Source organism: Trichechus manatus, unplaced genomic scaffold (genome assembly GCF_000243295.1).
Source record: "Trichechus manatus latirostris isolate Lorelei unplaced genomic scaffold, TriManLat1.0 scaffold00004, whole genome shotgun sequence".
NCBI classification, from domain to species: Eukaryota; Metazoa; Chordata; class Mammalia; order Sirenia; family Trichechidae; genus Trichechus; species Trichechus manatus.
In genome coordinates, this window is record NW_004443940.1 from 33,187,009 (window position 1) to 33,201,048 (window position 14,040).

Below are 14,040 nucleotides of genomic sequence, written 5' to 3' on the forward strand. Positions count from 1 at the left end.
GAAATTATCTTTGGCTTTTGCTCTTTTTTCCCTTCCGATTTTGAAGAGAGAAGACATGCACTCATCAGTTATGTTTTTAACAGGTCACCAGCTCAGAAATAGGCATTTGATCACCACCACCAGGTGCACCCACCCCACCAAACATGGTGAGAGGCGATGGGGCGGAGCTGGGTAGCACGGGTTCTCTTGGGACTGAGGGTGTGAGCCCCAGAACACCCCGAGACAACACTGCAGCATGCGGGGAAGGCCATAGGACCGCGTGAGCTGTGCAGCCGCCAGAGAGGCAATTCTGCCTTAGGCAAATGGAATCTAAGAAACAGAGAAGGAAGACTGAGCTCTGCTCTATCAGACTGTACGGTTTGCCCTTTTCTGAGAAATACCTAAAACATGCAAAAGGACTTCCCTATACTCAGTGTTGGAAACCCTGGTGGCATAGTAGTTTAAGAGCTACAGCTGCTAATCAAACGTTGGCAGTTCGAATCCACCAGGTGCTCCTTGGAAACCCTATGGAACAGTTCTACTCTCTGCTATAGGGTCACTATGAGTCAGAATCGACTCAACGGCGATGGGTTTGGCTTTTTTTTTTAATACTCAGTGTTGGTTAACCCAGATTTCCAAGTACATATATGTGCCAGTTTGAAATCTGGAAATAATCTAACTGCATTGTTTGTGGACAAGGGTTTCTACTTGTAATGGAAAAGGAGCAAGCTTAAATTTAGACAGTCTACAACATAAAGGTCTTAACAGATCAATCACTGTGACAGAGGAGACGGGGCTGAGAAGTGGGAAATGTGTGCCACAAACCCTGCAGCCATAGCAGAGGGGACTGGGGGCCAGCGCCCCAACCCCTCGGCCACAGGGTCCTGCGCGGCAAACCTGGGGCCTTGGACTGCATAACACCCAAGTACCCTTCTCCCTCCAAATTCTCAGAGATTGTGTTTTCCTTGCTTTGAAGAACTCTTTTGAACACACATCAATGACTTTCAGCAACTATCAAAAAGGGCAAATGACAAGTTTTAACGGTCAGATAGTTGAGGGAAAGGCAGGTAGGTAGACATTAGAATTATTCTTCACTAAGGCAAACGGGAGCCCTGGTGGCACGGCGGTTAAGAGAATGGCTGCTAACCAAAGGTCGGCAGTTCGAATCCACCAGGCACTCCTTGGAAACCCTATGGGGCAGTTCTACTCTGTCCTATAGGGTTGCTATGAGTCAGAATTGACTCAACGGCCAACAGGTTTGGTTTGAAGAAGTAAATGTTCTTAGAACAAACGTTGGCAAATTTTACTTTGCTTCTCCATGTAACATGCATATATAATTAATATGCAAATTACAATCATTTTAACCTGAAAATGCTGTAATTTACAAATGGTCTCATTTGACTAAGTATGTCCTCGTCACACAACCATTTTCGACTACGTACTTCTCTTTCAACAAAATTCATATGAGAATGACACAGTTTTGCTACATATTTTAAAAAGTGAAAAAAAACAATCGGAGTATAGGAGGAGCGGTTAGAAAACACTAGGGCACTGGCCTTGGAAAAGTGATGTGGCCCTGGCGGGAGGCGAACCCGCTGGCTGCCTGGGGGAGGGCTCAGACGTGTCTAGGTGGCTCCAGAGCTCAGACCACCATGTCTGTGACGTCTGTTAGGGCTTCACTTTATGGCTGTTTTCTCAGTGAATCCACAAAGATGGCCTTACTAACGGAGGAAAAGAAACAAGCTCTGAGACAGTGTCTTCCCCAGAGGCACAAAAAGAACTGGCACTTGTACATACGTCTGTCTGACTCTGAGGTCCGTGTTACTTCAGTTAAGTCAGGCTGCTGCTCCTGGGTAGAGACCAGGAGTTGGAGGGTAACACGTTTGGGGTCAATGTGAGGAGAAACTAACAAAAAAAATTCCAAACAAAATGAATTTCATGGCCAGGAATGAGATTTCTACCTAGGATCTAGTCAAACAGAGGTGGCTGGGACATCAGGACATGCTGCTTCCTGCACTGCAAAAATCTTGCTAGGAAAAAAAAATATCAGCTCAACTCAACAGTGTCCTTAATGATGTCACCGATTCACCTTCTGGGGCAAGCTCCTTGTCTTTTTGCTAAGGTGTAACATCCGCTGACTCGTAGCCCATCCACGGACCACACTGCTTTCAGTAACTTTGAAAGACGCTTCAAAGACCATACTCTGCTTATGTTTTCTTCTTCCTCACTAATAAGGGCAAGCGAGTGGGAGAAGAGTGCATGTATGTGTGTGTTTGTGTGCACGCATGCAAGTGTTTTAACCCAGAGCAAACACAGGTCCACAGGAAAAGCCAGGGGAACCCCTGGCTTGTGGCCACTTACAGCCCATTTGACATCAACTGTGGAAAAGCTACCATTGCTTGGCAATGACGCAGCTGACGTAAAACAAGGGCAGTCCTACAAGGCCAGGTGCTGTCTGGGTGCTGCCTGAGAACTCACCAGACTTGCTGTTAGTTCTACAAACTTCAGGAAACCAACCCAGGGTCGAGAAGACCCCTGGCTTTTATGGTCCAGGTCCATGATGCCACCACTCCACTTCCTGCTGGGTACAGTCCCCAACTTCACCACCACTGATGCTCAAGTACAAATCTGCTCAGTCTGAACACACTGGGCTATGCATGGAGGTGGAAGCCCAGAGACACATGTAAAGGAGGAGGGTAAGGCACGGCCCCAGGAGAGGCAACGGGGAGGAAGAGACCAAGGTCAACCATCTGTGCATCTACCAAGCCCTCAGTGACCCTGAGGATGGAGGGGTTGGGGCTGGAGACCCACCAAAAGCTCAAGGCCACAATGATTTTTTGGGGAAAGAGAAACTGTGAAGGGGCTAGAAGCAAATTAGGAGGGCACGATGCACCTAATCAGTTTAGCTCACTGATGAGCAAACTTCAAATGGTGTTCTCGGAACTGGTGTCAGGAGCTACTACAGTGAGCTCAGAAGGATTTGCTGACAACTGATAAGAACAGTCTGGTAAATCCCGCAATCACTGCTTTGCTACACTACAGATATAAAGCGGTGTCCTGCTATCTTATAGTTGTACCCAGTCAGAAATATAATGATCAGACTGATCATGTCGCTGTTTTTTGGAGTGGAAGAAAAAAAACCAAGATTATTTGAGGGGCTCGCTTTCAGTCTGGAAGACCACACGCCACGTCCAGAAAGCACCATGTGAACTAGATCAGAAGTCAGCACAAATTCTCTGTAAGGGGCAGACAGAAAATACTGTCAGCTCTGAATGCCACAGGATCTCTGTCATAGCTACTCAACTCTGGCACTGTGGCACAGAAACAGCCACAGATAATGCGTAAACACTGGGCATGACTCATTTCCAATAAACCATTATTTACAAAAGCAGGCAGCAGGCAGGATCTGGCCTGGAGCCACAGTTTGCCGACCTCTGACCCCTGAACTAGAGCCATAAACACTGATTTCTACATCCAATCAAAAAACCATACCCGTGGCTGTCGCGTCGATTCTGACTCCTAGTGACCCCACAGGACAGAGTACAACAGCCCCGTAGGTTTCCAAGGAGCGGCTGGTGGACTCGAACTGCTGACCTCTTGGTTAGCAGCCCAGCTCTTAACCACTGTGCCACCAGGGCTCCTTTCCACATCTAAATACAGCTAAGAGATCCTGTTTGCAGTGTGAACTCCACCTGAGGCCCACAGCACCGCCCAATGAGAATTCTAAAGCCGCATCTGGACTCAGAGGAGAGGATGCTGCGTGATTGCATGTAACATTCGGGCGGATACGCATTATCTGACCATGATATGTACCTTTCGATGTAATGGTCACAGTTCAGGTCAAACTGCAGAAAGCAGGATTTACAAACATGTGCCTCTCTAAATCAGTCAGCCCCTTCAGGGAACCCCCTGCGCCCACGGACATCAACCATGCCTGGCGGCTTCCGGGTGTGAAAATACAGAAAACCCTCATCCCGACAGGTCCCTCACCAGGCCTAAGGAAAGCTGTTCCATGCCTCACAATGAAGGGTTTCCTAAAATATTTTCCTAACTCAGAGGGCGTAAGGCAACCTTGAATAAGTTAGCTACCAACACTACCTGCATACTAAAAGGAAACCTGCAGAAGCCTGGGCAGAAACCACGTACCTGGGCTGGACTCTTCAGGAGGGGGGCTGCAATCTGCACAGAAATGGAGGGTAACACGGATGGTTAAGGAGCAGCAACACGGTTCAAACACGAACAACTCAATGCTTAGAGCAGCCACGTCTGCAGCTTGCAGTACGGTGGCTACAGCGAAGAGGCCGGGGTGCCTGTCTGCCTCTTCACCAAGAGCCGCGCGACGGTGCTCACTGCTGCGACACAGCTGAGCCCTCTTGGTGGTACAACACCCCATTCGCCGGTGTCAACATTCATGCTGCTAATATTTCAACATCAAATGCTCTTCTGGATGAGTGAGCTAACAGTACACTGTGATAAATGCCTTGGAAAGAAGCGTGCACACAAATGACATTGTACATGACGGGGCCTGTGTTGGCTCACGACACCTAGAAGCAAACTTGTAACGAGAGAGACCGACCAGTATTTCGAGAGGCCACAGTCCAGAGCCCACTATCCTGACTCACTAAGGCCCCTGGTGAAACCTGGGCTGAAGACTTACTGCTGAGAGTCAAAAATTTAAGATCCAGTAATGAAACCAAAAAACATATGCCAGATAAATCTACCCCAATAGTCAACATTTAAACCAAATAGAAAACTTCTGTGATTTCAGGGAAGTCTAGAATTAGAATGTACCGCCAGCTCTCTCAAAGAATAAGTTTTAATTTAATCTCACTTATACAGGGTCCCTCATTGGGAAGTAATCATTTCAATTTCACATTTCCCTTTAAAACTAAGTTAAGTGGGTGTGCTACCTGAAAGAAAGCAAATTTGAAAAGGGAACACTTGATGGAGAAAGAGTTTATGTTTCGACTTTTCTACGATAATAATGTCTTCAGAATATTGAAATGAGGTAGTTTCAGATCCCCAAGAACAGCCAAAACCAGCTTCATGGAGACTTTTCCTGAGAGAAGAGGACCCAGGAGGCCTTTGAGGATTCTCCTGAAATGTGCAGGTGCTCCCTGCTTCAGCCTTTGCTGGCTAACCACTCCTCCAGGGGTGGAGAGCACTCCATGGTCCCCTCTCAGGCTGGGGGAAGGCATTCACAGCCTGAATTATCAAGGAGGGGGTGGCCCCCGATAATAATGGCACTATTCAAAAAAACAAAAAACAAATGATGGCGAGGTTGTGGGGAGACTGGAACTGTTACACACCACTGGTGGGGACGTGAAACGGTGCAACCACTATGGAAAATGGTGTGGCACTTCCTTAAAAAGCTAGAAACAGAAACACCATATGATCCAGCAATCCCACTCCTAGGTACACACACCAGGGAAATAAGGGCCGTGACACGAATAGACGTATGCACGCCCGTGTTCACTGCAGCACTGTTCACAACAGCAAAAAGATGGAAACAACCTCGGTGCCCATCAAAAGATGAATGGATCAACAAACTGTGGTACCTACACACAACGCAACACTACGAGACAATACAGAACAACCATGAATCCACGAAGCATCTCACAGCGTGGGTGAACACGGAGGACACTATGCTGAGTGAAATAAGTCAATCACAAAAAGACAAATAATGTATGAGTCCACTACTATAAAAAAATCAAGAAAAGGGACACACACACACACACACACACACTCACACATTCTTTGATGGGTACTAGGGATGGGAGGGAGAGGGAGGAAAATCACCAACGAGAGAGAAGACACTCATTAGCACTGGTAAAGGGAAAGACGTTACACAACAGGGGGGAAGTCAGCACAACAGGACCAAGGCAAAGCAAGGCACTGAGAGGAACGCACAAATAAAGGATTACGTTACTATGATCACCATAACGTAGACAACCCTACAACAACAGTATTAACAAATAAGAATCTATGAATGGCTATATAAGTAGAGAGGTATGCTAAAGAGGGGCGGGGTGCAAGGGACCATGCCTACCTGCTGATACGGCTTGGGTTGTGGATATTATTATATACACATTTGTAGATGTTGCACGTATATTAATACAGACAACAGAACACACAAGGGGCACAGTCATGGAAACGCCCTAGACATAACCAAATGAAGTTACTAGGCTTGAAGGCTGAGGACCATAGACTCGGGGGACATCTATGTCAATTGGCATAATATAGTTCATGAAGACAACGTTCTACATCCTACTTTAGTGAGTAGCGTCTGGGGTCTTAAAAGCTTGTGAGCGGCCATCTAAGATACAACTATTGGTCTCATCTCAGCTGGAGCAAAGGAGAATGGATAAAACTGAAGACTCAAGGCAACAATTAGTCTCAGGGACTAATGGACCACACGAACCAGAGCCTACCCCAGAGACCAGATGAACTAAATAGTTCCCAGCTACCACTACTGACCGCTGTGACCAGGATCACAATAGAGGGTCCCAGGCAGAGTGGGAGAAAGACGCAGAACAAAAATCAAATCCATAAAAAAGACCAAACTTACTGGTCTGATAGAGACTAGAGGAATCCCCGAGACTATGGCCCTAAGACACTCTTCTAACATGGAACTGAAGCCATTCCAGAGACCACCTTTCAAACAATAGATAGACCTACAAAAGAAACAATAACATCCGAGAGGAAAGAGCTCCTTAGAACAGTTAGTTATATGAGACCAAAAGGGCAAAATCTGCCAAAAAGCAAAGGCAAGAGGCAGGAAGGGTAGGAAAAACAGATGCAAGGTAACAGGGAACCGAGGGTGGAAAAGGGGAGAGCGCCGACACGTTGAGGGGACGGCGACCAACGTTTGGGAACATTCTGTGTACAAACTGTTGAATGGGAAACTCTTATGTTCTATAAACCTTCACCCAAAGCACAATATATTAATTAAAAAAAAAAAAAGGAGGTGGCAGCAAGGGGTCTCTTTCTCCTTAATCATCCTTGGAAATGACTTCTTGAACTGGCAAAAGGGGTAGAAAATAAAAATTCAAAGCCTCCGTAAGTTGAAGACGTCAACTTCTTTGTTTTAACCCAAATTATCTTGAGACCATCTACACCTAATAGAAACTGCTATGGAGTGACACAGGGCGATGACTCCTAAGTAGCCGTCTGGCTAGTCAGAGTCACTTGGGCCTTGAAAAAAACACAGATTTGCAGACATCCCCCCTCAACCCTTCCTCTAGATTCTATGTCTCTGAAATGAGGAAGGTCTAGGAGCCTGTTTTTATGAGCTTCCATGATGATCCCAAACAGCTGGGCTGGGACAATTCCTGTGAAGGCATTGGCGATTAAAGCCTGATTGGTAAATTAATCTTTTAATCAAAGGAGAGATAAGAGGTCTCCTCTGGGACACCTGGGCCAGCAGCTTGCTACTTCTTTTAGGTCATGAAGTTCCCTGAGATTTGATGACCACTATGGACCTTCTCTCCAAGCACCTACAAATGTTAGCATTTAATCTCAAGGTACGTGAAACTGTGGTGCATCTACAGACTCCAGGCTGAGGAAACCCTGGTCCAGTGTTCGATGACTCTTGGGCCATGAGGAGGAGACAAGAGTGCACACGAAGCAAGCAATGGAAGCTATCAAATCCTGACAGGGCAGTGGTGGTGCATCTCTGCAGGAGGGAGGGCAGGCCACTTATGTGGACCACTTACAGGGAAAACGGAGAAGCAAAGGGAGGCTTAAGGGACCTCTGGGGTTCCAGCTGGCAGGAACTTGTCAGTGGGTCCCACAGAGCCCCGGCCCTGTGTGATCCTACCTGCCAATAAATCCCTGATCAGTTCTCTAGAAGGGCAAGCTGAGAGAGGGCAACTCCTTGGTGAAAGATGAAAACCAAGGTCCCAGGACGGGGTAGAGAATGGGAATGGAAAGTTATGATGCCCTGCCTTTCCAAGAGGGACAGAGTTGCTTGTATAAAATACCTGTGTTGCTATGAACACAACCTACTTATTAAGCCAAAACAACTGGTGCAGTAAATTGGAATAGAACGAAAAGTCACAAGGCCAAGGTCTGGAACTTGAGGTCAAGGACTTGACCAAAATAAAGAGCTCACAAGCCTGGTTCTTTCTGGTCCTCATGATCTCACTAGAGGTCTGACTGCTTCTCAGCTAAGCTGAAGATTTTTAAATGAAGGATCTTCTGGAGTTAATTTAGTGGCATATGGTTTCATATCTCTCTTTGAGTACTGATCAGCAGAGCTAGATTCTCTCAAATGTCTGCTTCATATCCCCATTATCACAACGGAGTTTTTATGGTACACACAAAATTACATGTCAAGTCCTAAGCAGCGTAAACAGATGTTCATGTAAATAACTTTGTATGTGCATTTAAATGTTTCTGTATTTACACAAGATGTGCCTTAAAAAATGACATTTAAGTTATGGGTATACAGCACATCTGATTAAACAAACTACCTCCTGCATTTAAAAAAATCCAATAAATTACTCATTTTGTATCTTCAGAAAAACTCTGAAATTACAAATAAGACAATTTTAAAGACAAATGAGTAATGAATTTGACAAAAGTTTAAAAAAAAACACAACTGACATAAAGAAACGCATTGTAAGTGGAGACTAAAGAGCTCCATGAACAATTACGTTTGGGGAAGTTGCACTTAGTCCCCGGTGGATGAAGAGCAGAGAACATTAGTACTGTTGAAACAAAGGCTCTAATGAAACCCTGCCCTGAAAACAGACTGCGGGCAGATCAGAAAGGCAAAGGGCACCTTATAAATGGAGGACGGATTTCAAAGAGGCTCTTATCATAAAGGAGCAGGATCCCACCTTGAATGAAACTCACCCAATTCAGAATTTTAGAACCCCCAGTGTATGAAGTCTACCCCTGGTACATTTGGGCCCTACTTAACCCACTGCCGTCGAGTCGACTCCAACTCACAGTGACCCTACAGGACAGAGCAGAAGTGCTCCACAGGGTTTCCAACGAGCAGCTGGTAGATTCGAACTGCCAACCTTCTGGTTAGCAGCTGAGCTCTTAACCACTGGACCACCAGGGTTCCGGGCCTTACTTACTATAACTCACAACTAACTCCCAAAAGGGTGCAAGAGGCGGTAGAAGTGAGGTTTGCCAGGTCTCAGCTGTCTGGCCCATAATCCTCTCCAGCTCTTTCAGGAGACGGTGGGAGGACACTGAGTTACAGGGACCAAGGATCTGCTTGTTCTGAAATCACGCACTGCCAGCTTCGAGGCCGGTGACCACGGGCCAGGGGTGAGCTGTGCACCTCTGAAGACAGAAGGCTGCTTCTGAAGTCTGTCCCCATGCCAGCACTCTTGGAGGGTGGGACTGAGCAGAGGGACCTGACTCAGCCCCAGTAAAGCACAGAAATGTGGTTCTACCACCTGAGTTATCAACAAGTCCCAATGCTACATGACTCTCCTAGACAAAAGCACACCCAGCTAAATGACAACCAGCCTTTCGACACCTCTGCAGCTGTGTCCCTGCATGCTCATCCTTTCCTTGATTCTACCAATTTCGAATGCGGTAAACAGCCCCATAGAAAGCCATCTGCATCCAGGCCTCCTTCAGGGTCTCTGACTGGTTTAGAAGCCTGAAGAGCCAGACGCTCCACCCTCACTGCTGTGGAAGTGGACACAGGAGTGCCCTGATCAGGTTCACAAACGGGCCTCACTCTGCCTGCCGCTGGACACACTGCAGCCCCCTACTCTGCCTGACAGCCCTCTGGGCAGTCTGCATTCAGGGAGGAGTTCATGGAGCCAGACATGCAGACAGACGGAACAGGCGTGGCATGAAGTGGAAGTGGCAGGTGGGACGCGTGGATGCATACGCACGTGTGATCAGGTGAGGATGGCATGCGGCAGAGGGCGTGGTGGAGGGGCATGGTGAGGAGGGGGCGTTGCAGAAGGGGTCCTCCGGTCTGATCCAGTAGGCACGGCTACGCCGGTTACCTTTCTTGCTGGGGCAGCCACCAGCACAGGGGAAGACGTCCTCACAGCCCTCGCCCTGTAGACGCTCCTTCTGCAGCAGCTTGTCCACCCGCTGAATGATGCACTCCAGGCTCTTGTCGACGTTCAGCCACACTTTCTCCTTCCAACCAAAAAGGGCCCATGTGGATCAGCTCTCCGAAGGAAAAAAACAAAACAGAACACAAACCAACCCCCTCCACCCTGCCTTGTCTGCTGCCAAGATCACAACACCACAAGACTCAGAAATACCAAGATGATCCCAAACTCCCATTACAGTTGTATTTGCTTTTCAAAAGACAAATCAATGTCCTGTGGTCATTGTTTTTAAGGTTTCGCAGATGTTTGTAATAATCATCACAGAGGCCGCACCGGACTTCCTTGGGCCTTCCAGGGTGGGCAGACAGGGCTACAGAGCCCAGGGAACCAGTCTTGTCCCCAACTCCCTCCACCGCAGAACCCCTACAGACATCACACACAGAGGATGAGGGCCCTTTCTGACGGAAGGCAATCATTCAGGATGGGGAGATGGGGCAGGGACGAGGGGGCTGGGAGTGATTTGTAGAAACCCACAGGCTACAGGATGCCAGAGCTGGAGGGCCTCTTTCCCGCAGGTTAATATAACTCAGTGCTTCGCAGCACAATGCTGCTGAACTGTAGTCCCAACTGTGACAAAAATAAGTTGTATGATGTGTCATTCCCTGAAGAGACACATCCTGCTCTCAGCACTAACTCTGAGAGGAAGCAATAATATGATGCATTTCAGGGGCAGCATCTCCAAAATCCTCCCCACCCAGGGGTGATGCTGTGCTCACCACCTGAGCCCACACATCTCTGGGTGCATCTCCCCAAACACAAGTCCCCAGGAGGGCTAACTGCGGGCAGAGCACTGAGGAAGCAGGGGTCGGAGAGGGCCCAGGTGACAGGCAGATGAGGGAGGATCTCCAACAGGCAAGGGCTCCTGGGAAAAGTTCACCTCCTTCACAGCTGTGTCTGAGACTGATGTAGCCCACAGCACAGCCCTGCTCCTCAGCTGGACACAAGGCTTGAAAAGACAGTGTCCCTCCCTAAACACGGTGGCCCAAGGGCCGTCTGACAAGGAAACGAGCTCTGTTCACAAATCCTTCAGGCTCCTCCGATGGAAGAGACTGGCAACAGGCTTCTTGCTGTTCAACCTGAGTCATCAGCAGGAGGTGGCCCCAGGCAGCAGACTCACCCACTCCTCCTCGTGCCAGTCCACCTGCAGAGAAGACCGGCTGTTTCTCCCCGTCCACCTGGCCATGAGGGTGTCCTGGTCATTTCTGAGCATCACTTGCTCCTCCTCGGCTGAAGTGGGGGAGGCCTTGGAGGCGATGTAGTCAGGTCGTGCAGCGTTCAGCCCATGGATCGAGTTGGCCAGCAGCTTGCAGTCACAGACGGTCACCAGCTGCCGTGTCTGCGGACGCACATAAACCAGGGCCACTGAGTCCCCCGGCCCAGGGCTGGACAGGCCTGTCCTCTCGTAGAGAAGGAGATCTGCCCTGAGGCCCAGCACTCCTCCCTTCTGCCGTGCACAGTGCCCAGGGACTGAAGAGGACATCACCCAGAATGTCTGAGTTTAAAGGCACGCTGCCACACAGTGGGCTTGGACTGAATCTTAGCAAGAATTATCTACCAACTGTATTTGTCCGGAGCAGCAGAGGAAGGAGGAGGGTCAGGAACTGGAGGAGGAACTGGAACGTGTGTTTAACTGCCTCCATGAACAACTGCCTCCTTTGCCATGAGACCAGAAGAACTGGATGGTGCCCAGCTACCATTACTAAATGTTTTGATCAAAGATTCTATAGAAGAGTCCTGATCAAAAGGGGGAAACATGTAAAACAGAATTTCAAATTCTCATGGAGTCCAAACTTTCTGGAGCCACTGAAGCTGGATGAACCCTGAAATTATTGCTCTGAGATAATCTTCAAAGCTTAAACCTTAAATAGAAACTATCCCTTGAAGTCATCTTTAAACCAAACAATAGGTTAGCTTAATTAGTAAAGAAGGTCTGCCTTGAGCATTGTGCTCTTTTAAAGGATTATCTATATGAGATCAAATTGACAACAGCAACTCAAAAGGTTAGATGAAAAGATTAGGGGGCAGTGAATTTATCTTAATGGAGGTGAAGTAATTTGGAAAAGGATAGTGAGAATGGATGCACAACTTGAAAACTATGATTTATGTCACTGAATTATACATGTAAAAACTGTTGAATCAATGTATGTTTTGCTGTGTGTATTTTCACCAAAAAATAAAATAATTAAAAATATAATTTCCCACCAAAAAGACTGAAGACCACAGAAAGATGAGGGGAGGTCATGACATCTTCTCTGACATTCTTTGACCCCTACCTGCCCTGACCCTGCCATCACTAGCGATGGGCCTGAAGAGAGCCCCAGTGATCCCCGCCTTTGCCAACTTCTGGCGGTCCTCCAACTTCCAATCATCTTTTTGCACCTCAGCATCTAACACCCGAGGCCCTGGTCTCTGGACAACTGGATTCCTGGCACGCATTTCTGATTCAGGGGAATTCAGTATGAATCAGGGGTTCTGTGGAATATATTTCACTTGTGACAACCATGTCCTTCTTTTCCATGTGAATCTAAACCCTGGCTCCCAATCTTTCTGCTGTGAACACATGTGAGGATATAACACGTTCTGATCAGGAACGGCAACTCACCCTGTCACAGCAGTTGTGAGCATGGAGGTGTAATCAGAGTTACAGTGTGCAGGCATGTGTGTGTGGGGAAGTGTGAGTACATGTGTGCTGACACTGAGTAATCTGAAAAAGTACATCAAAAGGGTCTGATGTGTCCACTCGCCCGCTGTGGACCAATATTTATATATGTTTAACCAGGTTCAAATCATGGTTAACTAGAAGCTATTTTTTATTATTTTTATTATTGAATAAGCATTAAACTAGAATGTGATGCACGCAAGCAATCCCCTAAAGAGACTGCAAAGTCAGGAAGGAATCTTAGCCGTTACAGAGTTGCTGTTGTTGTGTGCTCTCAAGTGGATTCCGACTTCACTGCCCCGTACGGTTCCCCAGGCTCTGATCTTTATGGGAGCAGATTGCCGGGTCTTTTCTCCTGTGGAGCAGCTGGTGGGTTCAAACCACTGACCTTTTGGTTAGTAGCCAAGTGCTTAACCACTGTGCCACCAGGGCTCCTTGAAGCTAGTTTATTGATTATATATAACCTAATAAAATTATACTGTTCTTATCTCATGTCTGTATAATAGTTTTTGTGTTGGTTGGTTGGTTTTTTTCAAATTCCAAGTACAAGAGAAATGCCTCCAAAAACCTGCTGAGTAGACAATCACTAAGAACAGCGTGGAGGGGTCTCAAAAAACGACCCCTGGGGACTGGTGTGAGGCAGTGGCTCAGAGTCATGAGTGCTGGGCTCTGTCCTTGGCTTGCTCCTGTCCAGCTCTGTGACCATGGGCAATTCACCAACCCTCCCTGGGCCTTTGGGAGAACCAGACCTGAAGTTCCAATGTCGGCCGCTGTGTGGACAGCTCTAAGAACGCCTGGGCTGCCCTGGGACATCCAGCAACCTCCAGGAGCCCAAGGGAATCCTCCACCCCACCGCATAGCAGGGTGGCCCTCCTACCTTATCTGCCAAGATGGCCAGCGTCCTTTCCAGGCCAGTGGCGGACCTGTCCTTCGCAGCCCTCGAGAGCCGCTCTGCATAGTAACTAACTTGGGTTTTCAGGGTGTTGATCTGGGCAATGATCTCCTTTGCTCTGACAATGTCCTGTGGTATGTAGATTATAGACTGGCAGCTGGACGAAGTACTAGAAGGAATAAGAACACATTCTAAGGGGCTCTCCTGAATCAGTGACTCAGCAGCATCATCCCATCCCCATCACTGACACTAAAATAAAGCCTTCCTCTCCTCAGAGAGGTTTTCCTAGGGCAGTCTAATTGTTGAGGGGTAAAAGTAAACCTTCGGGGGCAGTCTAATTGTTGAGGGGTAGAAGTTAACCTTCGCGGGCAGTCTAATTGTTGAGGGATAGAAGTTAACCTTCGGGGGCAGTC

The 14,040-nt window shown here is 47.7% G+C and overlaps 1 protein-coding gene across 1 annotated transcript in view; it reads right to left on the reverse strand.

Moving 5' to 3' along the window:
- INPP4A (inositol polyphosphate-4-phosphatase type I A) overlaps positions 1–14,040 on the reverse strand; it is a 103,861-nt gene that overhangs the window by 28,898 nt on the left and 60,923 nt on the right. The window contains exons 14-17 of the mRNA XM_004369329.2: positions 13,613–13,796; positions 11,194–11,412; positions 9,846–10,101; positions 4,126–4,158 (exon numbers count right to left, since the gene is read on the reverse strand). Of these exons, the coding sequence (XP_004369386.1) occupies positions 4,126–4,158; positions 9,846–10,101; positions 11,194–11,412; positions 13,613–13,796 (692 nt within the window). The remainder of the gene's footprint in view (positions 1–4,125; positions 4,159–9,845; positions 10,102–11,193; positions 11,413–13,612; positions 13,797–14,040) is intronic.